This window comes from Larimichthys crocea, chromosome XVII, assembly GCF_000972845.2.
Source record: "Larimichthys crocea isolate SSNF chromosome XVII, L_crocea_2.0, whole genome shotgun sequence".
NCBI classification, from domain to species: Eukaryota; Metazoa; Chordata; class Actinopteri; family Sciaenidae; genus Larimichthys; species Larimichthys crocea.
In genome coordinates, this window is record NC_040027.1 from 12,421,335 (window position 1) to 12,448,809 (window position 27,475).

At 44.3% G+C, this 27,475-nt stretch overlaps 2 protein-coding genes across 5 annotated transcripts; both read right to left on the reverse strand.

Annotated features, from left to right (window-relative positions):
• Positions 1–1,040: 1,040 nt before the first annotated feature.
• On the reverse strand, positions 1,041–17,985 carry pdgfra (platelet-derived growth factor receptor, alpha polypeptide). 4 transcript variants are annotated; one of them, XM_010731013.3, is made up of 29 exons: positions 17,770–17,985; positions 15,455–15,530; positions 15,087–15,377; positions 14,284–14,544; positions 13,746–13,885; positions 12,678–12,840; positions 12,070–12,262; positions 11,563–11,678; positions 11,188–11,484; positions 10,828–11,094; positions 10,612–10,742; positions 10,352–10,520; positions 10,063–10,252; positions 9,795–9,910; positions 9,553–9,679; positions 9,262–9,458; positions 8,605–8,699; positions 8,206–8,338; positions 7,796–7,900; positions 7,204–7,314; positions 6,650–6,806; positions 5,794–5,954; positions 5,393–5,508; positions 4,698–4,820; positions 4,481–4,592; positions 4,292–4,391; positions 4,031–4,136; positions 3,041–3,276; positions 1,041–2,953 (listed from the first exon to the last, which is right to left on the reverse strand). In XM_010731013.3, the coding sequence occupies exons 2-29, from the start codon at positions 15,510–15,512 to the stop codon at positions 2,806–2,808; spliced, it is 4,419 nt and encodes a 1,472-aa protein (XP_010729315.3). In that variant the 5' UTR covers positions 15,513–15,530; positions 17,770–17,985; the 3' UTR covers positions 1,041–2,805. The 4 variants fall into 4 exon arrangements, with proteins under 4 accessions (XP_010729315.3, XP_027146143.1, XP_027146142.1 ...); XM_027290342.1 differs by lacking the exon at positions 17,770–17,985 and adding an exon at positions 15,818–15,909; XM_027290341.1 differs by lacking the exon at positions 17,770–17,985 and having other exon boundaries at positions 15,455–15,551.
• Positions 17,986–22,860: 4,875 nt separating this feature from the next.
• On the reverse strand, positions 22,861–24,559 carry gsx2 (GS homeobox 2). Its single transcript, XM_019277677.2, has 2 exons — positions 23,868–24,559; positions 22,861–23,645 (listed from the first exon to the last, which is right to left on the reverse strand). Exons 1-2 carry the CDS (start codon positions 24,241–24,243, stop codon positions 23,305–23,307), a joined length of 717 nt encoding a protein of 238 aa, XP_019133222.1. The 5' UTR covers positions 24,244–24,559; the 3' UTR covers positions 22,861–23,304.
• Positions 24,560–27,475: the final 2,916 nt, after the last annotated feature.

Here is a 27,475-nt window from a genome sequence, read left to right on the forward strand (position 1 = left end):
GTGGTGTGTTTTCAGATGATTGAAGATGATCTCCAGCCACAAACCAACTGGGCAGCATCTTTTATGACTTCATTGTTGACAGCGTCAGTAGTGAGAATAATGCCCTCCAGTGGTTGCCTTTCAGATTGCATCTGTAATAGTGGAACAACTCACTCTACTTTATACTGTAGTTCAAGAATACTGATATTTAATATTCTCTTGTTAAGAGTCTCTTGTTTATGCATGTAATATGTTTGTCTGTAGTTTTGATAGAAAATAACTAAATACATTTACATATTTTAAAGTAGGTCTACTTGTACTTTACTTGAATATTTCCATTTTATGTTCCTTTATACTTCTGCTTCAGTACATTTTCACTACACTACACTGCATCCGCAGCTGTAGTTACTTTCCGGTTATTGATTTTACACATAAAAGAATTATTTTGCATTTAAAAAAATGATGATTTTCAAACATTGTAGCTTGTGAGCAACTTACAAAACCCCTTAAAACGGTCTGTCTCATTTTCGAGTGGTCCTTAAAATGTTTTTTCCCTCACTAAGCTTCAGTGATTTATATTGTATATAATGTGGCTAAAACTGGCTCGACATGACCAGCTATAACAATAAAAATGTGACATATAACAACATTTAGTTTTATAACTTGGTTCAGGAACAACGACCATAACTTGAACTCATCCCATTTCCACACCTAAAGTATTTCAGCACACCTTGTCTGTTTCATTTGACTCAGTTTTCACATCCCTTCCTCCCAGAACTCTTTTTCCTTCTCTATTGTTTCATCAAATCCAGAAACCACTCAAAGACGACTGCTCTCAGTGTCAAATCCCTCCTGTCTTCCCACCACAGGCCGACACTAGTCCATCTCTGAACTCCTCCATCCATCCACGACCCCGATTTCTCATCCCTCAATCCCTCGACCCGTCTTCCTTCTTCCCTCCTACTGTACATCATCACACAATAAAAATGTCTAAATCTATGTCCATCCATCATCTAATATCTTTGTGGACAAAAATTGCACAATACAACACTTCAAGAGACTTTTTTACATTATAAATCATTTATTGAAATATAAATCATCTGAATGTACATGATGTAAAATAATGAAACATAGTAATAAATCATCATATTGGGTGTGATTACCTATAATTACAGATAACTGTACCGTACAACACATCACTCACCTGCGGCACAAACAAACATTCACATCCACACGTCAACATCTAAAGCCAAAGCAAGACGTTTCTTTATTGTTTTTTTTTTTCTTTTTCTTCGAGCTCAGCCTGGCTAACTCTTCTGCGATATCCAAACCAAAATGGAGAAAAAAGGAAAGTGCAGCAGCTGATTGCAGATTATATCACAGTTAACAGAGAGAGGCAGGTGGCAGTGGCACAGCTGGATTACAAAGAGTTTACACATAACTGATGTATAACATCAGATCGACATGAATCTCTAGTCCATCTAGTGTCTTCGTATAACTAGAACCTGCTAATAGACTTCAGGACAGTAGATAAAATATGAGACTGGAGGACAAAACCTGCTTATAAAAACACTGAACTTCTTTGGACAGAGTGTCGTGTTTGCTGAGTTTCTCTTTCATCCCTTTTATTTTGTATTTCTCGTTTTATTGTAGCGGTTAAATTTACCGTTATCCATCTTATCCATTAAACGTGAACACGACAAAATGTGAATATTTCTATTGTCAAAGACTATATATGTTTTTGTGTCATTCCTATTGAGGAAAATGAGTTACATTTCCTTCGTTGTGATGGATTCTTTGAAAGCATTGGCCTCATCGGGGGCTGCAGAAGCTTATTATGTGCTTACATAAAATACTGTTATCCAAATAACTCTCTCTCTCTCTCTTATAAAACAACTCTGGAGCTATTTACAATACAATCACTTCGTTTTTTTCATCTGACAGATATGACTGAAGTCTTTAAGGGGCGGACCTTTGAGAACATTATGTTGTATTTGGGCAAAAAAAAAAGAAAAAAAGGTGAGACATTGCAAAGATGCATGCAACTCAATAACCATTCAAACAGCTATGGTCAATATCTACTCGGTATTCACAAATAATACATGTTTACATAATGATGAAGTAAAAAAATAAATTTGAAATACTGCACGTATTTAACCACTGAAAACATAATATGGTCATAAACACACACACAAAAAATGCACATAGTCCAGATTTTGTGCTTCTGATTGCGCCAGCATCAGGTGCTTCTCTTGCAGCAGGTGAGTGTGAAGTGAGTCTACCTGCCAATGCTGTTGCTAGTATTGGACTCATTTATTTTAGTGCATCTGTAGTGGTTAAATATATATATATCATATGAATGATATCCTGTGGTGTTCGTTTAGAGTTGCTGACTGACATGTTGAGTTCGTCCCTTCCTTGCTTATATTGCTGTTAAAAGAATGCCCGATAGAATAAAGCTCTGCAAATTTTAAAGACAAATCTCGTTTATCTGTTTTTATCTCGATAGGTCCGACACGCAGGCTCGGTGGTTCTCTGAGTCCTTGACGTCACATTTTTCATTCATGCTCGCTCACTCCTCCAGCCCGACGTGGGGCAGTGTCCAGGGAGAAGTGAAGGGCGTACCGTGCTGTCACCGCAGACTCATCCAGACAGCGAAGTGGTTTTGTTCTGTCCTCTCATGAAGGGGCGGTGAGGGAGGAGGGATGGAGTGGCTAGAGGGTATACAGCAGAGTCTTTGGTTGAAGTCTTTCTCCAGTTTCCCGTGTCCTTGCACCCCTTTTTTTTCTTTTCTTTGCTGCTTCTGCTCTACAGGCTCGGTAGTTGTCACAGAAAGCTGTCTTCCACCAGGTCACTACAGTCCAGACACATCTCGTCCAGCAGCGTGATGTCCTCCAGAGTCTCACCTTCCCGCTTAGCAAAAGTGGAGCTGCTGGAGCCCGTCTCGATGGCGCTCTCCTCCGATGTCTGAGAGCTGCGGGGGGACATGAACAACACAGGTCAGCGCCATCTGCAGAGCGACACAGACAGTATAGAGTAGTAAATGTTCTGTTCCACTCACCCGTGTCTGTTCCTCTTTCCATATTCATCATCAGATATGGGGTCCAGGTCAGGGAGGGGGATGATGTAACCGCTGTCAGAGCTCAGCCGCTGCTCGTCGAAGCCACTTTCCCTGTCCTTCAGCTTGCCCTGGTTCTTGTAGGTGATGCCGATGTAGGCGTCGTTGTTTTCCATGCACACTCGAGTCACGGCTGGGTGGTCGCTCTTCAGGAACTCGTGGTTCACCCTCTCGTAATGCTGCGCGAGATACACGGATAAAACGGCTGTTAGATGGCGGGAACGCGGGAGATGCGACGTGTGTTCGCCACACAGAAATCACGCTGACACGATACAGTGTACAAAGTGTGAGCGCAGAATTAATACGGCTCTGCAAAGCTGCAGGAGAGCTGTGGCATGAGTGTGATCACTGGTTGTGTTGCCAACTGGATGGCGAGACCCAAACTGAAAATCACACGAGACCCAAAGGTGCTAAAACAAGAGTCAGTTCCTCCTCTGCCCCCAGCCATTTAAAACTCTGTGAAGGAGGCCGAGGTGACGCTGTTTTGATGTGCCATGTGTGGCGTGGAGTTTAATGGGGTAATTAAGGTTGGGTGGTGGAGGCGAGAACTGAGGCTGCGTCATTACCCAGACTGAGGCCAGCCGCTCTGACATCCAGCTGCTGCATTTGCACCCTAATCACTTGTTTCTATTTTACAGAAACACAGACAGGCCGCAGAAAACACTTCGAACGCACTCTCAGAGGAAGCAGAAAGGGTTTTAAATGAACAGCCTACTACTTTAAGAGTGTATTTAAATTATTCTCAACCTTTACTTTGCTTGAGGAAAAAAAAAAAGTACAGGTTGTTGCATGTGAGGGGGGCATTTTGATGATCTAAAAATACAACGAGAAGAAAGAGAGGAACAGAATGTACTGGTCCAACCACGGGGTAGAAAACAGGTGTTGAGAACCCCGAAGAGGTCTACGGATGTGAGAGGTCACCAGGAGACTTACTCTCTTGTAGCTGGAGGGCAGCAAAGAAGCAACGGTGTCACTCAGACCCAGGAAAGAAGGCCTCTTCTCCGGTTCGCTGTTCCAGCACTTCATCATCATCTCATACCTAAAAGAACAAAACAACAGCAGGCGTTGTTACCATGGAGATCAGTACTACCTGTCCTGCACCTTGCAATTTTTGGCTATGATTCATGTCAGCCGCTGTATATCACAGTTCTGAGCCTCATCGGTCAACGCCGTGCACAGTAACGTCTCACGTACACGTCATGTGGCGCGTGCTCCGGTTTGGACATCCTGTATCCGCTCTTGATCTTGTTGTAGAAGCTCGAATCCACGACCATCCCGGGGTACGGGGTGCCACCTTCAGATGGGAACAGATTCTTATGAGTTTATCAACCTAAAGCATCCTCACAGGATTCTTTGCTCTAACAGATGTTTGCAGGGGCTCACCTAAGGAGAATATCTCCCAGAGCAGGATGCCGTAGGACCAAACATCACTAAGAGTGGTGTACAGGTTGTCAAAAATACTCTCCGGTGCCATCCACTTTACTGGCAGGAAAGTCTGCGTGACGACAAAGAGGAAATGTTCAATCACACGTGCGAAAAAGGATTATGGAGAAGAAGAATAAGGCTTAAAGTGATAAGTCGTGGATGAACGAAGACTTACACTTCCTTTGGAGACGTAGTTGTTGTCGTGCATGATGTCTCGGGCCAGTCCGAAGTCACAGATCTTCACTATCTTGCCCTGAGAGAGGAGGACGTTCCTGGCGGCGAGATCCCGATGCACACACTGCAAAAACAGCGCAGGCAAAGATGATTAGCATCATACGCAATTATTTTCAACTCCAAGTTCCATCCGTTCCCAAACCAACACATTTCTTCAACTATTTCTGTATGTTTCATTTCAGCCGAGTTCATTTATAATGCAGTTCCGTACTGCTTTATAAAGCATGGTCTTTGTGTAAACATGCCAGTTGGAGGAATGGCTGTGACCACTGGATATTTAGGGATAATAACTATGAAGCTGAATGAGTAGCCTCTGGCTGCAGCGTGTCCCTGCCTGGTAATTCTAGCCCTGCCTGTGCTGCTACTATATTCAGCCCGTTGGCCTGTCTCCTGAGTGGGCTCAGCAGCCTTCACGGGACTGCTTATCACACAACTGCTGATTTCCTCAGTCCCCTTTGGCCGACACAGCTGTCATCATATGGGACACACGGTGCAAAATCCACAGCCAGTGGGAAGCAGGGGAATGTGAGGGCTGCAGGATCTATACGGTATGCAAACCTCAGCCCTACAAATACGTCTGTGGACAAAAGATATAGACATTCATTCATCCATTGTCCCTTTATGGACTACACTTACATTCTTGGAAGCCAGGAACTCCATGCCTTTGGCCACCTGGTAGGTAAAACTGAGCAGGTCGGTGGTGGTGAGGCCCTCGTTCATGTCGTCCGACAGCAGGTCGTCCATCTCGCCCTCTGGTTTAGAAAGGACACACACAGAAAACATCATGAGGCAGTCCACGAGTATATGTTCATCATGTATTGTAAATATAGTACTGGCTGCTCCGACCTGGCTTTTACTAATGGTAGGGAGAAACTGGGCATTATTATGCTTGTGCTACAATTATCCTCTCCATGTAATTACAGGGCTGTGCCAGACCTAAATTCTGACAAGGGTGGACCCCTCAACCAGCACTGACTCAAACACAGCGCTGTAGCTAAGCAAGCAAAAAAAGGAAGCACAGAGGGAAGAAACTGTACCGTTTGATCCTTTCTGAGAGGGTGGGTGGTCATAGTTAGACCCCTGGATGTCTGAGTACTTAGAGGTGTTGCTCATCTCCAGCATGGGCACATACTGAGTGTTGTCAGCCTGCTTCATATCCATGTAGTCTCCTTTGCTCTCGAAGGACAAGATGACATAGCTGCACGAAGACATGAGAGGCACAAAGGAGTAATGCTGTTAGTGATGAGGTGAGGACAGGTCGTGGGGATATTGAGCCATATAAAAACACTTATGGTGATCAAATATTATGTGTTTTTTTTTTTTTTATCTTATTCAGTCCACTGTTGTGTGTCCTTAAATCCTCTCAGTCCGTCTGGCTGGGGTTAGAGGAAGATGTGGTTGAGGCTAACATGGTAGCCAAGATTAAATCATGTTATGGTCAAATTCGAGGTGTGGTCACAGTGAGTCATCCATCAACGCAAATGAGTCTCAGAGGGAAAGGGAGAGAGAGAGAGAGAGAGGGCTGCTGTTTCACCACGGACGGCTGGGCGGACAGAATTAACAGGTACCTCCAATACAATGAAATTAGGTTGAAAGCTGAGACCACTTCAGACTGCGATTTGATTAGGCGAAGACGCCAGACAACCATGGAGAAAATGGCGATAGAGTTACCGATTAGGCAGCAGGAGAGAATGTGAGTGAAACAATTGTGCAAATTGTTGTAACAATGGCTGCAATATTTGGGAGTGGCAAAAAGGAGAGAGTGAACTGAAGTGTATTTAAACGTGTGTGTTTTTTTCCTTTCCTTGAACATTTCCCCAAATGCATTCACAAGAATAACACAGGATAAAAAAAAGAAATGCACGTGAAGGTCAGAAAACATGTATTTGTTACCTCCTGCTGCTCTCGTCTGCAGGGTTGATTCCAAAGATGTCCAGCTCTTTCTTATTATTCTTCTCTGGATTCAGGCTGAGGAAGTTCTCCCTGTTCTTGTGCAGGTAGTTGACCAGGTCCCCGTAGAAGCAGTACTCCGTAATAATGTAGATAGGGCCTGAGAAACAGCACAGCAGATAAAGTCATGCGTCGGCGTCAGTCTGCAGGCTAATCTTATCAGGGGCTCGTAAAGGCTAAAAGCACAGTCAAGAGGGCAAGCAAGCCTCCATTTTCCCATAAAAAGCCTGTTAAAATACCACACCCACCGAGAGCAGAGGCAGGGCTGTCAATCTTTTTTGACCGTTAGAGCTGTGAATGTGTACAACTGCCAAATCTGAGTGAGTCTGTGTGTGTGCGTGCGTGTTTTGGCAGCATGAACATGGGAGTTACTGTGTGCGTGTCTTTGTAAAGTGGTGACTAAATTGCAAGGGAGAGGTAACAATGGTTAAGGCCAAACTGTTATTATATAGTGTGTGCCTGTGAATGCGCGGCTCTTTATATCTCTTATATCTCACCTGACTTGGTGCACGCTCCCAGGAGGTTAACTATGTTGAGATGAGGTCCAAGATGAGTCATGATCTTCAGTTCTGACATCAGGGCTTGTTTTTCACTGGAACGTGCCGTGGCTGAAAGAAGCAACCATGACCATCACACCTTTGATACAGGCCAACCAAGCAAGCGTTCAGCCGCCCACACCGATCTCATGATATTTCATATATAATCAGCTCCATCTTGTTTTTTGTTTTTTTTTAAACACTTGTTTGCCCTCACACGGACAAAGTTCAGCACAGGTTGAATAAAATGAGTCATCATGTGAGGTGTTGCTACACTTACATGCCACTTATTGCATTGTGTTATGGCTTTTTGTCCAAATCAGAAGGCCAAACTGCAATAACTATCTACCTGTTGCTTTTAAAATCCTTGCATGCACCTGCTTCTTTCACCTCAAACAGTATCTCTGTCTCACATCTCTCCCTCCACACCCCCCATCGTTAGTCCCTATAACTAATGAGCTTCACTGTGTGTAAAGAAACTTATCAGATGTCTGGGAGAGACGCAGATGTAATGTCTTGTTGTTGTAATTTAATTGTAATCTGTCACACTCACGTTTGAGCATCTTCACTGCCACCTTCATGACAGGTTGGGAGCGGCTGAGTCCATAGGCGGTGCCCTCTACCACTTTCCCAAAGGCTCCAGAGCCGAGGATACGACCTGAGAAAAAGCAACAACATAGGATTAACCATCAACAAAGAACCTGCACAAACACAGGCACGCGCTCTGGATGTCTCTGCTTTCTCATCTGTGACTCCTTCAGTGTCTGACTGTCTCCTTGATCACTGAGTCAAATCAAACCCCAGCCACCAAACCCCTACTGCCCAAGCCAGATTATCTTATAACAGCCTCACTTCAAAGAGTCAGAGTGAGACAACTTGACTGGGACATCCCTGCAGGGAGGCTGCAGAGCCGCTGGCACAAATCTACAGCTTTAGCACATTTGAAAATGACAGTCGACTCACCGAGCACCAGCCTGTCGCGGGGGAACTCCCATCTGGAGTCGTAGGGAAGCTGCATCGGATCCACGTAGATGTACTCATGGCCGTCTGGGCTCACAGACTCTATGACCCTCCAGCGGATCTCATACCGTGGTTTCTGGAAGACAAAACACAGACGAGCTAATTAATTATTTTTGTCAAGTCGAGCCTGGGAATTGCTCATTTCATTAATTAGCTTTTGGGGTACTTTGACCACACTCATGGATAATTGAAATTCAGAATATGTCACTGCGTTAGGTCCTGAAATAATGACGGTAAACCACAAATATTAATTTTAAAACTTTGCAGCATGAATCAGGAAATGTTTTCCAAATACATAAACATGAATGTGTGAGAATGAATGTAGAATGATGGCAGCAATACCTGTTTCCAGATAACAACCAAGACAATGAGTGAGATGATGACAATGACCAGCAGCACCAACACAGCAGCAGCTACAGTCAGCTCTGGGTGAGGGCCTGTTCAGGAGGAGAACCAGGGGTCACACATGTTAGATGGAGAGCACATCGATCACATGTGTCAACATGTGTCTGTTGCAATGCAAAATGAAATGCAATCTTTATGTCTTCTGCCGGGGCCTACGAGAAGCGAGAATCTGCAGGGTGTCCAGATTACTAAGACCAAAAGGTATGCTGGGAAGATAACAGGGAAGTGGGTGATGGGGGAGGGGTCCAGGCGCTGGTTTAAGGGGTGAGGATGGGGGTGTAGAGCTCCTCTGGAAGGAGCAAATGGCCTAGTGATCTCTTGCCGTCCTGTCAGAATGAGAGCCCCTTCCTGGCACAGCCTCCTATCAGCTGTCTCGCCACAAACTCATCACCTGACAGCTGCTGCGACACAGACAGCGCTATCTCAGCCCTGAACACAGTCACTTACAAAGCCTGTCACACCCCGAGTGTCAGAGATGGAAGCAACTTCAGAGGACGCAAGGTGGAAACAACAACATCAAATGTCCATTTAAAAGCTGGGAGGAAACAAACATGGATGAAATGTGTGTGAGTGTGTGTGTGTGTGTGTTCTTACCATTAGACACCAGCTTGACCTCCCTGCTGACAGCGGCCATTTCATTCCTGGCCAGGCAGCGCACTGCCAGTGTGTTTTCCAGATGACCAAACATGACTTGGCTCTCCAGGTTATTTTCTTCGTCAAAGTGTGAGTCCATTGAGATCTCCGTGGAGTTGGCGGGGAGAGGCACCCAGGAGGACGAGTCATTGGCACAACTTATTGGGAATAAAAGAAGAGGATGTATAGACTGAGAAGTCTGGAAGCATTCCTGTTAACATACATGTTGTACCAAAGAAGAACTGAACTCACTGTTTGATGTTCTTGCAGACGAACCACTCCACCACAGGAGTGGGCTGCCCTCTTGTAATGCAAACCACAGACTGGCCTGTTGCCGAGCCATGGTGGATGTCCATCAGGTCCACAATGACTGCAGGCACTGTAACATAAGCATAGCAAAGTGTGTGTAAATATGTGAGAAAAAGAAACAGACTGTAACTGAGGCTAAAGGGAAATAAAAGTAATGAGCGGCTCGGGGTATTCCTCTCGCTGACCTTTGACTTCCAGCATCAATCCAACATTGCGTCTTTGGTCTCCATTCTCCACTCGCATGGTGTAGTTCCCGCTGTCCTCCTCCTTGGCTCGGATCAGCGTAAGAACACTCATGTAGCTGCGCAGAGTAACAAAAGAAGAAACTGCAATAAGCGCACGGTCATAGACGTTTAAAATCGCACTAAAACCTAATGACAGGCCCGGCTAATGTTAACTCTGAGCTTGTCATTAGCCCAGCTGTCATTAGTTGACCTGTTATGGGAGCCTCACCTGGTCTCGCTGACTTGCCGGAGGCTGGTGGAGATCTCCGCTGTCACGTCGCTGAGTGGGATGCCGTCTTTGAGCCAAGTAACATGAGCGCTGGGGAAGGAGCTGATTTCGGCCTTGAACTCCCGCACCTCATCCAGTTCAGCTGATTCATATTCTCCGAACTTGGGCCAGATGGTCAAAAACTCACTTCCTGTTGGAGAAGAGGAGAGGTCGGCAGAGAGTCAGCGATCATTCGTCACTTCAGGGAAGAGAAGAATTCATGAAATAAACATATATTAAGCTTACGTACCAAAAACTTGAATAGCTAGTTGCTTTGTCTGGCTCTCATTACTGATAATATCAGTGATGGAGCAAGAGTAGATGCCGCTGTCCTTGGTTGAGGCTTGTGGGATCGTCAGGGTGTAAAGGATCTCCTGGTCCCTCTTGTTCTCATGCACTGTTTTGACAGCCCGATTAGCCTGTCAAACAAAAGAAAGGAAAAGAAATCAGGTACAGATACTAATCATATTTTGTGCTGCATTGATCAGACCAGATGACTTGCGCCCTCACCACTTTGCCAGGGTATTTCCAGTGGTCTTCCAGAATCTCAGATCCACGAGCCAGACAGGTGACTGTGATGGTGTCTCCCACCAGCAGAGCGGTCCGCTTGGCCGTCAGCTCGACGTGCAGCGCAGCGTCGCCTGAGATACAACAATCGAGAAGGTCAAAAAAAGTCCATCAAAGAAATCATAGGGCTGGCTGATCACCATGTTCACAAACACACACCTGTCCAGCCGTGGACGATGTATTCCCCGCTGTAGTGTTCCTCTCCGTTTATGAGAGCCTTACAGACGTAGGTTCCAGCGGTGAATACTCCCAAAGCGCCCCTCTTGCTGTCATAGACACTCGGCACAGGCTGCTGGGTGTCAACGTTAACCAGGGTCACGTTAGCACTGGGATCAGACACTCGACACTGGATCTCCATCTCCTCGTGGTCGGACAGGACGTGGTTGCCAAAAGGCACCGGCGATGGCACAAAGGGAGCATCTGGATCTGAGTTTGGAAAAGAAAAGAAGTTTCTCAGACCCGATAACGAAGTCAAAAAATAAAAAACACAAAAGCACAAAGCTGCTGTGCACGCCATACCTGGCACATAGATGTAGATGCTGCTGTCTTCTGTGTCATCAGTGGTATTTCTACTGTAGAAGCATATGTAGTAGCCAGTGTGCATTGCAGTGGCATTGTCCACAGTGATGGTGGTGACAAACAGGCCGCTGTTGTCCTCCTGTGTTTTCTCCGGCATTTCAAACGGCGTCTCCCAGGCTAGTTTTGCCTCTCCCCGACAGGTCAAGGTGAAAGAAGTGTGGAGGGGCACCACCATCTCCTCCACATTTGGCAGCAGCTGAGGGGCTGAGGATGGTGGGAACATCATTGCGGTGGGGGCTGAAAGAAAGAGACGTACGGCGTTCAGTCATCTATCTATCTATCTATCTATCTATCTATCTATCTATCTATAGATACCTTTCACTTGGAGGTTGAAGGAGAACTGAGCAGTGCGAGAGCCGCTGGTGGCTGTGATGGTATACTCCCCGTTGTCTTTCACCAGAGCCTCTCGTAACGTCAGAATGCTTTGATACCTGCGATGAAGACAGAATATTTTTTGTTACTTAAAGAAACAGTTGACAGTTTGGTCTCTATGTTTGTCTGTTTTAGAAGACAGTGACATGAGAGAATCGATGCCACACCTTTCACACCTGTACAGTAAATATGAAGCTGGAGCCAGCAGATGCTCAGCATAAAGACTGGAAACGGGGGGAACACACATACACCTACAAGCACCTCTAAAGCTTACTGATGTTATTGATGCTTTAAGTCTTTATGCTAAGTTAACCATCTCCTGGCTCCAGCTTCATATTTACTGTACAGACATGAGATTGGTATCGATCACCTCATCTAACTCTTCGCAACAGAGCAAAGCAGCGTACGAAATGTCAAACTATTCCATTTGAATTCAGTCTTTATTCTCACCGATTCCCTTCGAGGTGGCTGGTTTTTGTGAGGACGAAGTAGCTCTCTGGTATGGCTTTGCCGTCTTTCAGCCACATCACTTTGGGGGGCGGGTAGGCATTAATGAGGATGGTAAACTCTGTCTCCTCTAAAAGGTTGACCGACTCCGTAGCTAAAATCCCACTGTGGTCCAGCGCCACAAAGGAACTCTCTTCTGAAGTGGAGGAAGAAGAGAAGAAGAAAAGAATACGCAGGTCACTATGGATGAAAACAGTTAAAGAAATGGATCAGGCGAGTAAAAACAGACGGACATTAGAGCGAGGCGCAGATTGACACTGAGGGCTTGAGGTGAAGTGAAGGCCTGACACACATCTGCTGAAGCCATCCCATAAAACACAGTAGCTGATGTTGAAAGCAGAGGTGAAGTTTTACAGTCGGATGGTAGAAAATGACTTCAACACACCGCTCGAAGCACCTTGTGCACATATGTGAAACCATGACATTTTTAGCTGAATGATGATGAGAATAATAAATTTGGATTAAGTGGGTATAAATCAGCGGTGTGAGCGTGTATTCACATTGTTGCAGTTCTGCCAAGAACTCATTAAAAAGGTTTCCAGAAGACCTACCGAAGACGGTGACCGACACACTGCTGACTCTGACTTCTCTGCTGAACTCGTGCGTTACGGAGCACTCGTACGTGCCGCTGTCCTGAGAGGTGGCATGTGGGATACTCAGGGTGTAGATGACCCAGTCTGGGAAAGTCTGTTTCAGCTGAACTGCACCCACAGCCTATAGGAAGAGAAGAATAACAAGGGGTTGAGATCCTACTCACCGGAATAAAAAGATAAAATATTTGTAATAAGATATTTGAATGTTTTAACTCAGTGTTTTTCCAATTTACAGGTACAATGTATAAGAGCCGCTGTGTCGGACTGCTGAAGGCTAATGTTTAAAACACTTGCTGGGCCACAGGAGATAAATCAGGATCACAGAGTCTTTTTAAAAGCCTGTAATTGCAACTGAGACCAAAACCAGGAGTCAAAACTGCTGAGTTCCTACCCTCGCCATCTCTGGAAAAGGACTTAGAGGAATCCCATGCAGAAAAAGAGACAACGTGCTGTATAGATTAAAAAATCTGAAAATAAATATAAACAGACATAAATTGCACATGGAGCTCTTTCAGAGCCTTCAAAAGCATTAAAAGTTTAGTTGGCTGTCATGTGCAGACAGCATCTGTCCTACACGTCTCAAAGTCCCAGGGGTCAAAGAATTTACTATCCTTTTCTCTTTCCTTCTTTTGAACTGCCTACTCGCCTCGAGCCATTTGTCCTTAACTTTAACTTTCCCGTCAGCGTCTTTTACATGGGGTTAACTGCACCGAGAGCTGTTTGGCTGACATTCTCATAATGAAGACACAACATTCAGTCTGCTGCTTTCCTAACACATACTTTGTAACCACTAAGGGCCGTCCTCAGAGTTATATTCCACTTCCACCGCTGCTAGGTTTAGGTCCAAAACCATTATTTGCTAATTTAAGGCTCAGTGCTGCTGGGTAGGAAACAACATGGAACTGTGACATGAGGATGAAGAAAATAAGAAAAGAAGGCCCGAAAAGCTGAAGCTGATTAACTTTGAAGCCATATAGACGAAGACTCATTTAAAATTTCACAGAAAGGGAAAGGGTTGCATCTTGCCTGTTTTTTAGGATGGAGCCACTGCTGCAGGAAGCCCAGACCGGTTGGAGTGACACAGGTGATGTTAAAAGGCTGCCCGGCTCTCACCGTCTCCTCGCTGGCTCTTACTTCCACGTCAAAATCCTCAATCTCAGAGAGGTCTAGAGGGACCACCAGAGAGCAGATATGAGCACTGTCATCACACGGGTCCCAACATAGTGACAACTTGATTACCATGAGCTCATTTATCACAGAGTGGTGGCTCAGTAGGTCGTCATTACTGACTCACTCACAAACAAACACACACACAGAGTGAAAACAGCCATGTTAAGTCATCTCCCCCCTGTGATAATGACATAATATCATGGCTCTCATGCAGTGAGATCACCCTGCAGCCCTCTCATGGTAAACAGACATGTGGAGTGTTTCCAGCTGTGCACGTTTTGCATGTTTTTTTTCTAAACTCTTAGTCATTCTAAGATCATTATTTATCACATGAGGTGAAGACATAACCAAATCTATGAAATCTTTTCAACACTGCATATCCGTCTTAACTCACCCTCCGTCTCCACGGTGTAAACGAGACTTGTGAACGTCTGGCCGTTCAGAGTGGTTTCACACTGGTACTGCCCGGGCGAGAGGTTTCCAAAGAAGCCCATCTTGTTGTCGTAGAGGGCAGACATCTCCTCTCCACTGGAAACACTCCTCAGGATGACGTGAGAGTTGGGGTTCGACACACGGCAGGAGATGGGGACTCCGCTTGGTTCCATGGGGACTATCAGGTTATCGGGTGTCTCAGGGACAAATGGAGCCTGGGCATCTAGGAGCGAGCAAAGAAAGGAATTAGATCAGACTGTGTGATGGGATTTGGCATTATTGAGATCAAATGTACTTATAGTTCACACTTCATTTTATAATTATGATGTATATATTTACTCTACATTCCTTTAAAGTCAAATAGTAACTCCATTTTCCATAACCGCTTGGCTTCATTGGTACATTGGATACATCCTGAACAAGTTGCCAGTTCATCACAGGACTCGCATTCACACCTACGGGTCACCAGTTAACCTGTTAACATGCAAGTCTTTGGACTGTGGGTGGAAGCTGGAGTAACCGGAGAGAACCCATGCAGACACAGTCCTCACAGCTGGGGTTTAAAACCAACAACCTTCTTGCTGTGAGGCCCCATAACTCAACACACCTTTGCTCAATTTAAGCAGGGCTCTCTTGGTCTGGTATGACCGGTGACTAATGTTAGAGAACTTTGGATGAAGCTGTGTATGACTCAGTTCTCTAGTTTTACGCATGGCCTCTCTAAATGTCCATGAGTGTTGACACCACGTGACAAACCGTATTCACCTGGGACAAACACATATATTCCCGCCTCGTTGTCGTCATCCGGGTCGTCCTGCAGTTCACCTTCCTGGCTGTCATAGACGCACATGTAGTAGCCGGTGTTCTCCACAGTCGCGTTGGAGATGAAAAGCGTCGCCGTGTAGTATCCTGTGTAAACTAAGGTGTTTTTGGGCAGGGGGTCAGCCCAGATCACGTTCCTTTTACCGGTACAGCTTATGTTGAACATGGAGTTAGGCTTGAGGATGAACTCCTCTTCGTTGGACACGATGGTTGGTGGCGACAGCCCGGAGGTAACTGAAAGATATGTTTGGAAAACATCAGAGGAAATAGTCGGAAAAACAAAAATATTGTGCGTAAAAATGTATATTTACCCGAAACCAGCGCCACCAAGAGAACTCCAAAGACGACATACGTCTTCAGCTCATCCATGACTATGGATGTTCTGACCTGTGAAGACAGAAAGGTGAGTTATTTAGTCAACAAGTAAAAGCAAACACATGATTAGATATGATAGCACTGTCTCTGCAGTTGCATCCACTTTGATAACGATTTAATCAACACATCGATTCTCTACTGACTTCTAAATATCAGTCAAACCCAGTTACACAGACTGACATGTTTTTTTTTTTCCTACAACAAGCCCACAAAGACTTCTACAGGGATCTGGAGAACTTTGCGGTTCCCACATCACTCCTGAGATTTATGACAGGATTACACGAATTATATTTCGTAACTTGAGGGTTGAGACGGTAAGACTGTTAATCCCAGTGCGCTAGAAGAATCCGCAGGATGGGGGGGACCAGACAGGGCTCCGTGTGAACATGAAGACAGTCAGTAGAGGGCGACACAGTCCAGCTTTTGTGCGCACTAATAACTCTCCCCTGGCTTTGGTCGTCTCCAGTTTGCCCACTCGGTTTTTTTCTGAAGTTTTTTTCTCTTAGTTTGATTTGAAGAAAATGTCCACTTTTCGTTGCTTTCATTAAAAATGATATTTCCTTTTAAAAAAAACTTTTTTCTTTGTTTGTTTCAAACAAACAAAATGTCCAAAGGACGCTTAATTAAGACGTGCGCAAGCTTGACTCCTCACAACTCATCAGGAATCCTGGTCAGGTTTAGTTTTGTCACGGAGCTCTGCAGCGGACATTCCCCTGGTCTGTCTGTCTAAGTGTCTGTCTGTCTAAGTGTCTGTCTCATGCTGGATCAGGGTTTTCATCAGGGGGGCCACACAGTTTGAGAGACGCTCAAGTCAAAGAAAACATTTGAATTTCCATAAATCATAACTCTCCTATCATCCAAATTATATCTCCTTCAGAACCTCTTTAACTTAAAATAGTCTTAAATTTCACACCCTAAGGTTTTTTAATCGTTCTCTCTGTGGATTTCTTCTGTATCTTCCCTAAACAATGCAACTTTCTGGTCCTTGCAAACCTTCCTGTGGCTGTGCGCTCTGGCTCACCCGAAACGGGCTAAATTATCCATGGGTAACCCGGGTTTGTTTAGATCTATAATTAGTGGGCCCAGTCCACACAAAAGTACATATTCGAGTGGGATTGGACTGACAACATGTCTAATCCGTTTTGACGTGTTTGTGCACACGCCTTGATCCCAACAATTTCAATAAGGGATTTTTTTTTGTTTTTTTGTTTTTTTGGCCTCGGCTTGGCGGGGATCCTGCGGCCACTGCGCGTAAATCTAAAGAAGTGTGAGCCCGGGCTGCTCTCATCATGTCCTGCTTTGCGACCAAATGTGCACATAGCAAACGCGTCTTTGAGCAACAGCTGATAAAGCTTGTATCTTCTTGCTGCCTCCCACGGATGGAGATGTGGCTCAGTTCAGTTCTGAGTCCAAAAAAAAAGTGATTTCCGTGGAAATTGGTTTGGAAAGAGGATTTAAATAGGACAATTGTGCATGAGTGCACTTTTTTTTTAAGTCCTCAATCTTTTGGTCTAAATATTGGAGCAGTATTCCTGTGCAAAATCCCTTGGTGATACAGCAAGGTAGGAGGTTAATGAAGAATGCGTCGTGGCTCCAGCACTCTTCTCTCCCCCCTCTTTTTTGAATCCACTCAGCTGCCGCAGCTCTTGAAGCCTCACACACACGGACTCATTCCCGGTGCCGTTTTTTTTTCTTCTTCTTCTTTTCTTTTTCTTTCTCCCCATTTTTTTAATTCCTCACATTCCACGACCAGACGAGAAAACAAAGTGATGTACAATTTCCAAAAAAAATGTGTTTCCCATTTAATGCCAGACGGCCATCCCACAATGGTGCCTTCAGTCTTCGGAGGTGACACCTCCAGCTGTGAGGCCGAAACCGAGCACTTTTTATCCAGCAGAGTCAGCAGCGACATCTCCCCTGCTCGGCGTCCAGCGGTGAGACCATATGGTGCACAGGGAACAGAAACTTCATCTTAAAAAAAAAAAAAAGTCGAATGCATTGTCTAATGCAGAAGTTGAGTGCAACTTTTGCAGGGTAGCATCTCTTAATAGAGAATAAAACTTTTCTAGAAACTTTTCTAGATGCTCTCATAATTGGATAAACTAATTAAGTGTGCAATTAAACTCCTAATGACCCTTCAGAATTAGTTTCAGATCCCCACGACTTATTCGATTAAAAAAACTTTTTTAAAACACACAAAAAAATGTGTTTCAATCATTTTCTTTTTGGTTTCCAACAACCTTTCAATTACCTTTTAGTAATCCCCTCTTTATATTCCTTTGGTGTACGTATATCCACAGTGAATTGGTCGCTCCAAAAGGCGCAGTAAGGGTCCTTTGCAGCGGCTGTAATCCTCAGAGATCCTGCGCTGTGAGAGCATATGTGCGACCCTCTGTCCGCATCCGCGACCGTCCTCACAACTGCGCTCCAGCTAAGCGACCTGTAACTGATTCAATGTTACAGTCCGCCCTCCGCCCCCTCCGAAAAAATCATCTGGCTCAAAGTAAATAACTCTCAGGAAATGACACCAACCCCCACCCCTCCCCTCTCTCCCTCTCTCTTTTTCTCTCTCTCTCTCCTCTCCTCCCTTCAAGCGCTGGACCTCTTTTCAAAGTAAGAGTCTCTTTTTTTAGGGGGTTGCAGACGAATATTCCCGCTGCAATGAGAGGAGGGTGACATTTCCATGGGGTTAAAAGAACCTTTTGGAGGACAGAAGTAGGTCCCATGTGTTTTTGAGTAACTTCTGTTGCATCTGTTGCTGTTTCTGTCTTTCATTGTTGTCGCACAAATTGTTGGCATTTCCTCTCACCAGGTGTTAAAACAATGCAACACACATGTGCACTTATTACTGCTCTTTGCATGATGCACGGCAGCTCAGTGAATGGACACGGTTTTTGTGCAAGAAAAGTCAGAAAGTTGGAGCGCAATGGAGCGCGTAACTCATAGAGGGCGCTCCAACACCGTCATATCACAGAGCATCTTTTCCTCTTTACGCACACACACACACACACACACACACACACACACACACACTTGTGTATGTTTTGAAAGGATACAAAGAAACTCCACCATCACACCATCAGAGTAGTTTTTCTTTTCTGTTCCACAGAAATCTGACTAATGGGGGCGCCTCTTAACTGGCACACATGCGTCAGCTGTTTACCGAGTCCTGAAGCTCTGCCGTTTATTTTTTTTTTGTTGGTACCCTCGGGCTCTCCTGACGGGCAACATAAGAATAATGGGCCCCTATGAATCACCTATCTCTGGGCACACAGAAGAAGAAGAGGGGGCATCAGACCGGTGTCTCTGCATGGAGCAGGGCCCCGGGGGCTCGACGATCAACCCCCTTTTCCCCCCTCTCCCCTCCTCTCCTTCCCTTCACCCCCTTCCAGCTTACAGCCGCTTGGCGCAATTACTTCCACATGTTGCCGAAAAGAACAGTGTCCTTGTTCTCCAAACAAAGGATCTCGACTTAGTAAAGCCAAACTCAAACCGGTTTGAGGTTCTCACTTCTGTGGGCTTTTTCTTCTGACACTTCATCTCATTTATACAGAGACTTACAGGTAAAGTCCAGAGGCCAGCATTTGCTTGAATATATATGTTTTATTCTTTTATTTAAATAAATACAAAATGATTAAAGACAAAACACGAAAACTAAGAACTACCTCCAGGGCTACTCTTGGACATAAGTTACAAACAAGTCTCCAGTCAGGTCTGTCTCCAAAATTTGCTGAGTCATGACAACTGACAACATGAGGAGGCACTTAAAAAAAAGAAAAGAAAAATAAAATAATAATAATATTAATAATTCCCCACTCTGCCATCACATGTTGGTGCTGTATGCTGGTCGGACTCTGTAAACTGGATGGATCACGTTCAGCATGTCTGTACATCATCGCTCAAACTGGGACTCGTCTTCTCTGAGGTCACTCGCCCTGTACTGCCTCCATCTGTCCACCAGAGGGCTTTGGAAAAACAATGTGTCAAACATGAGTGACTAATGTAATCATCTACGTTAAAGGTGGACTAATCAAATATGAATTATGATGAGCTTTAAATAAAATCCAACATACATCCATTGCACATCACTTCGACACGTTTCCGCCCTTTGTCTAAACAAGGCCGTACACCCGAGAATAACAACAACCTGACGTGACACAGCGTCTAAAAAACGTCAGTTTACGTTTCTCTGTCAACTTTTTAAATAATACAAATAAAATAAACGTTTGGTGTTCAGCCTGTTTTAATATAATGTTCTCTAATGCTGTCTAAAGGTTGTTAATGTGTCATGTCAACGATTTTTCCAACGTCTGACTTTATGATTAAGAGTACCTGGAATATAACAGACCTAAGTACACGTGTTGGACATACAACAGCTCGTCTTGTAGACACATACAAGTTCTGTCTGTCTGTCTGTCTGTCTGTCTGTCTGTCTGTCTGTCTGTCTGTCTGTCTGTCTGTCTGTCTGTCTGTCTGTCTGTCTGTGGCCTTGGGGCGGAGGTCCCTGAAGGAGCTGTCCAGCGTGCTGAAGTGTGTCTTTAACAGGGTCGGCAGCGTTTGTCCCTCAGCCAAAGTCCCGACTCTGTCCACCCATTCACCTGTCAGTCTGTCTATCTATACATTTATCATCAGTCCATCTGTCCTTTCGTTTTTATTTTTCAAGAACGTGGACCTCCCTGAAGTGGACTGGAGAGTCACCCAAAGGCCACGTGGAGAGGTCATGCGCATCAGGATGGTGAGTTTTAATTAACGAGGTAAATCTTACTTATCCAATTATTAAATTAATTAATAACAGGATGAGCTGTGCCCTGGCGCGTATTCATTTTATTTTCACTCAGTATTCAGTGGTCCAGCCTAAAAATTCACTTTTCAGCTGAGTGCTAAACAGACATAAAATAACAGCTCAAGTTATTCTAATGCCAAAGATCACATTTCTTGGCTGAGCTTAGAAAGCAAAATTTAACTCTCTACAGTCTCTCTCTCTCTCTCTCTCTCTCTCTCTCTCTCTCTCTCTCTCTCTGTGTGTGTGTGTGGGAGTACCTGACCTTGTTTATGCAAAGATGGATTTACCCACTTGACTTTTACTTTTACAAGGTCATCATCATGATTAACTAATCACCCCATCTCCCAGACAGATTGGCTCTTGAGCGCCATGACGGGATGTTTTGCAAATTAGCTCTCCAATTATTCACCAAAATGTCAGCTCCAACAGCCTAAATATTAGAACTTTCCCCATTTTAGTCTGGTCCCCGGTGCTTGACACAACAACAAACCATCATCCTCGTTTAAGATTCACATTTAGAAGTTTGTGAAAATGTGGGGCACAAACAAGCCTCGCAGAGAGCTGATTCCGCAGCAGCGATGATTGAAGATCTCTTCCCAGGGCTCTTCACCCTGTGATGGGTTTTAGATGGGTAATACAGAGCACATTTCTGCGGGATAAAATATTGCACGGCTGATTCATTAGTAAAGTGGATATCTCTCTAAAGATCTCTCTCTTTTCCACACCGGCACTTCAGCTTCTTCTCGCCTCTATCTCTCCGCATGAGACAGCAGCTGCAGCCGGCTGAAAAGCGCTCTTATTAATTGTCTTTTGTCATGCGTAATTGCCACACTTTCAATGGTGGCCGAGGCCTGACGTCTTTTGGAGTGCTCTCGTTTGTCTGTGCATTAGTAGGTATGGGCTCCTTTCATCTCACATTTACATTCCGCACGCTCTGCCTCGCGTTATTTTATATTTTGTTTGATAAAGCGGTGTGATCAGGAGCTGTGACAGTTTGGAGAGAGAGATCCGTCTGAACTGGACAAATACATCGACTCTCAAAATGAGCTTCGGCCCCCTCTCTATAGCGGCCTTATACAGTCTGAGGTCACGTCCTGTGGGGCTGAAAAGGGGGGAGTCTTTCTCCAAACTGTGGGTTATTCCATTGTTAAACGCTTTAAATGCTGCATTGGTCTTTCACACCTGCAAGGGAACTCTAATTCGATTAATAGGAACTTCAATATATATTCATTAGGTGGCTTTCCCCCCAATAATATATGATCATCAGTGAGATGTGAAAGGGGACCATTTATTCCCGCTCTGAATGGGTCTGCGTGGGACCAAAACTTCACCTGCTTCCCCTCTCAATTAGGAATGTATCCCAAACTCTGACAGAAACGAGTTAAATTAGGCGTCAGCTAATTTCCAGTGGCCCCTCCCACGTAATCCCCCCTCAGTCTTTCCATTTGAGCGTGCCCCCTTTAATTCACCATAAGTTGAAAGGTTCAAATAGTGCCTAATGAAACAGTGACTAAATCGTTCTCTGTCGCTCGGAGGAACCCTGTAGCTGTCTCTCAAAGATCTCTGAGCACACAGCCGTCGGGGGTCTCCGGCTAAATGCGAGTCCCAAGGCAGGACAATCTAACCTGTCAAAGCCTTTGCCCACTTCTATATATCCTTGTTCTGGGGTTTCAAGCAATAGCAGCATAATCAACCAACGTGGGACCGAAAACGCAATTAAACTCGCTTTGGACAACCAAAATCTTTTGAAAAGCGAACATTAATGGACTATTGGCTGCTCCCCAGGGGCGTTATCGGGTACCCTTTTGTGGTCAGATCTAAGGAGAAATTACAGCTACACTTTCATATAGCTCACTCCATCCATTTTGAATTAAATGGCTTATATCATGTAAATGGATCTCCGCTATATAATGTTTTTAAATACAAAAAAAAGCGCACAACACGGTAATGACAGCTTTATAATAATAGCTGTCAATATATAGGATATGTTTTAATAGCTGCAGTTGAAGGTGACCAGAAAAATATGAACACCTGCAGTGAAATCCAACACAAAGGTCCCTCTGTGAGATTTCAATTTTTAGCTGAGACTGTTTGTGTTTTTGTTATTCTTTCAAATGTGGAGTCAGTGTTTGTGTTTTACTGGATTTCAGTATATTAAAAGGTCTTTCAAATATTCCGTCCACTCATATGTGCATCTGTGTAATGTATCTGAATGAGAAAGTTCTATTGTGCATAAAAATTAAACAGGAGATAATTATTTTTTTATTTTTTTATGTCACTGCAACTATGATCAAACTTGCTGGTAATTATTATCTCAATATAATCATTTAATTCTTTAATAATATAATTATAATCAATGTAGTATATTTTAAGCATTTTGAAATTGAATATTAAATAAAATAAAATAAATTATGTTGCTCATTTTTCAAATTGCAATGATGCAAAAATATATTTTGAAATTCTTATCAATAATAATAATAAAAAGAAGAATCTTTGTTCCTGATTTTTCTATCATCTTCCACCACAGTAGGCCAACACACTGACAACTTCTTAGGTCAACTCGTCATGTTTATTACAATAAATACAGATATACATAGTTTACAAATTGTTCCACACAGGTTAGGCTTAGAAGCTATTTCTAAAGGCTTTCATCGACACACAGCCTCGCTGACAGTGATGGGATATCGGTAATTGAACACACTGACTTGGGGACAGTTAACATGCCCTGGGTGTGTGAGGTGAGGTGAAGATACGTCACTCTGTTACGGCACACAGGAGGTCAAAGTTGCACAATATTTCAGGGCAGTGTTAAAACGTGTATTCACATACTTCACTTTAAAAGTAGGATAAACATTTTCAACACTTCTTCTCAGATTTTCATGCAGGAGATTTAAAAAAAATAAAAAAATGTTTTGGCCCAGAGGTTGCTGTGATGCCTTAACCCATAACTGGAGCAGGACAGAGGAAGTGCCAGCAGTTGGAATTAAGGGAGTCGCGTCTCTCTCAGATGGGTGACACCTCTTTCTCCTCTTCAGCAGAGGCCGGAGATAGAGACTCCTCGTCCTCTGACCTTGAATAGTCTGTGTGACCGGTTGTGCACTTGCAACCGCTGTGCGCGCTCCTCTGGGTGGCTTTGCCCTCCTTCTTGTGCTTCACTCTGCGGTTCTGAAACCAGATTTTCACCTGTTTCTCTGACAGGTTCAAATACGTGGCGATTTCGATCCTTCTGAGTCTCGACAGATACATGTTCGTGGAAAACTCCCTTTCAAGTTCCAGGAGTTGCGTGCTTGTGAAAGCCGTGCGCATCCTCTTGCCGTTCTGTATGTGGCTGTTCTCAGAGGCGCCTGTTGGAGGAAAAAAAACAAAACATTCGTAAGTCAGACTTTTTTGGTACAGAAGTCTAAACTGAATCAAAGTTGCATTTGGCACAAAACGTCGCGCGTAAATCTTTGTGCGTAAAAGCCGAGAGTTATTCATTTAATAACCTGGAAGTGCATCATGAAGTGTAGGAAGACTATCAAACAAGTGCCGAACATAGTTGAGACTGTAGCAAACAGGTGGCTTACCAATAGAGAGACAGTGGTATCTCCTGGGATCTGTGACGCTGAAGGTGGGCGTGCAGACAGGTGTATGTCCCGGGTGCGCCAGAGCCGGAGACTGCTGATGCGCTATTCTCTGACAGTACTGCGCCTCCGCTCCTGGAAACTGACTCTTCAGCATGGGGATGCCGCTGCGGGAAGAGTGGATGTGGGACGTGACGCACAGCGGGCAAACACAGAAAGTCCCGTTTTTCCTGGACGGACACACCGGAGCGGTGACCGTCATTACGCTCGGAGAGTGCATGCTGATGGGAATAAGGAAGTCTTGTCCTGGATGCTCAACCGGTCCAGGTCGCACCGTATCCTTGATTATCAAAGAATCGACGTAAAAAGACCTCGACATGGCTGTGCTGCTGATAAGTGGTCGCTCCGTGTAACAAGATGATAGCTGTTTCTCATCTGAACCCCTCGGGATCTCCAAAGGTGCTTATGTTTGATGGTTCAACAAAAGGGACCCCGAAGAGGGTTGGCCCTGCAGCGTCACCCACGTGCGCACCCGTCTCCAAGGGTTTATACTGTCAACGACCCAAACCACGTGATGTCTCAGTGGGCCTCCAATCACAACTTGCAGATTTACTCTTTCTATCCCCGAATTTAGAAAAGTCTTGAACACCTAATAAAAAAAACAGACATTTATATAATTTTCGTGAAGTACAAGTGCCACACAAGATTTTCTTAATCAGACTCCAACTATTGAATAACTTGTTACATAATTTTTAAAGATGAAACAAATAAAAATAAACTTTGAAAATACATTTTCACAAACATGCTGCAGAAATTTGCATTTCTGGTTTCTAATATGGATTTATAGTGTTCATTTAGGGACAGATCAGATTGAAATAGGATTATTTTTATTTTATTTTTATAAACTCTGATCACCAAGTGACACTTAGAAAATAAAATATACACCAGATGACCAGGAAGCAGCTGAGAACAGGTGCAGACATAAGAGATTATAACTTATTCTTATTTTCTCAATTTAATCAATTAAAATTCAATCTTTGAAATAAATCTATATCATGGACTTCATCCAGATCTACTTTACTTTCTTTATTGTTTCATCTTTATTTATTTTTTCCCCAAATGTGATTTAAAGACTTTTGCACGCGTCCATTTCTCTGCAGCCCTGATCATACTTTGAATCCGGTTGGTCCAGGTTTCACTTCCAGCAATTAAAATATTATGAACTGATGGCGAGTCTGGACTGCGGTTATTTGATGGCGATTAGGACTCAATTAGAAAGTGTTTATAATGGCCGGCCTGTGCGCGGGTAAACAGGCAGCTATTTCAGAAATGCGTTAATCCCTCATCTTGTGACAATAATTAGCGAGTTTGATCCCCAGGCGGGTCACCGACCGGTAGGTTTAGCTTCTGCTTTCATCTGCCAAGTAACGCCTCGGACCTTCAGACAGAGGCGAACCGTCAGTGGGTCCATATCCAACCCAAGAAACACAAGGTGGTCACGTTTTGTTTGTTTTGCACCTCTCTTTTTTTCTTTAAAGGTGAGATTTACAGGCAGCTGATGCAGCTGAAGTGATCTGTGCGCATTCTTTGAAAGAATTAGAAAGTCTTTAAAATCCAACCACGGTAATGATGAAAGCAAACATGTCTGTCACACGGACGGTAATTGCTATAACAAAGTGAATCCAGCGTTTGACAAGGAAGACGCGCAGAGTTGTTGTGGCACAGATAACAGTCTGAAACAAGAGAGAGGGAGGATGGAGAGAGAGAGTGAGAGAGGATGGAGAGAGAGAGAGAGAGAGAGAGAGCAAACCAAGCGGAATGATGCGTGGCGCGCGCCCTCATCACACCATGCGAGCTCTAATATTATTTTTCCATAATTCTGCACGATAAAATTTCATTGTCTATTAAGTAATCCCACAAATGAGATCCTTTATGAGGCTATAATGAGGCCTAATTGCCAGGACTAGTGGAGCCACGTGGAAGGATTTAGGAAGCATTAAGCCGTCGGGTACTGAGCACAGGCTGTTACCTAGCCATTACTTTCATAATTCAAGGAGAAAATTAGTCCATTTAAGGGAAAAATCCTTTGATTCCCTTTATTCTGCTCGGGGTGGCAGGGCTGCAGTTTTTTTGTCTGCTTCAGTTAAGAAGCCAGTGCAACAAATGGGGCCTGGTGCAATATCACTCACTGTTAGATTAAAAAGAAGAAGAAGAAGAATTTGAGAAATGTGCAAAGCTCCCAGGGCCCCACCTCTCACTTCTTTCTCTTCAGTGTTGTGCGCCTTTTTACTTTATAGTGCAGCGGTTACCCTCCAACCATTCACCCCCTCTTCAAATCACGCTGATGGGCAATTAATCACCGGCCTATTCAAGGACATGAAGATTAAATTTAAACAGAAAACTCTCTTCGGAGGTTTGCTTAGTCTGAGTTGATGCTCCTCAGTGGTAAACAACATTTCTAGTATGAGTATGAGAGTCCCTGCAAGTGCATCAAAGAAGAGGGGGAAAAGGTGTGTGTGTGTGTGTGTGTGTGTGTGTGTGTGTGTGTGTGTGTGTGTGTGTGTGTGTGTGTGTGTGTGTGTGTATCCAGCTCCTCCCAGTAGTAAAAAACACAGAAACTTGTTAAAGTGCAGTGCTAAAGTTCCCCCCTCTCATTCACATCGCATCCCATGCCATATTATACCGTGAAGAAGTCCATTAATGTTTTGTTGAACAAGCGTCATTAACTTGTATCAACGCCTTTTTACAAACCTTGCATTGTTGTGCAGGGCCAGTCTGCGGCCCATCTTGGCCAATACAGTGGATGATTTGCCCCTTTATTAGTTACCAGGCAACAGATCCTGAATACCAAAACTCAAAGGAAACACTCTGGTCCTCCATATAGATCTCAATGGCGATGGGGGAAAATGAACAATGATCCTGTGGACAACATAATGCCACGCAATGACTTTTCATTAACAATTATCTGGTTGATGTGAATAGCAGCTGCAGTGGCTACTCTCCATCTCATGGTTTGCAGAGAAAAGGGGAGCGGGGAGAGAAAGAGGCTTGCCTGTGAATGGCATCCTGCAGGAGTTTAGAGGGGTTCATGGTCTCCATGAATGTGGAATCTAATTTATATCTCGGTGAATAATTAGGTTTCTATGCAAAAATGAATTGGAAATAATTACATTTTAAAACGCCGTGACAACTTAGCCCGATAGACAAAGAGAAGCAGTCCCTCTTAATGTCTCGCACCAGGAGTTTATGAGCTTTTTCAATTCACTGGTCGAGATCAATAACGGACGTTTTTAAAGTTTAGTGCAAAAATGTATCAGGAAACAACTTCTCTTTTTTAGTACGGGGCTGTTGTGTCGCAGCTCTGTTTCTGTGATTGGGAACAGAAAGCACTGTTAGGGAGCACAGACCTCAGTCCTATAGAAAAGTAAAGTGACAGGCTCAGTGTAAGAAGAGGCTGTTGAACAAAGCCAGCGAGGGTCCTGTTGATGGCCTATAGAGATGTCCTGCACCAGGCTCCCCTCTAATTAGAGAGACGCTTCTCAGTCTCACAGAGCTGCTCAGACCAGACACTCCAGACTGAAGTGTGCCCCTGTGCCAACGAGTGCGTCTGG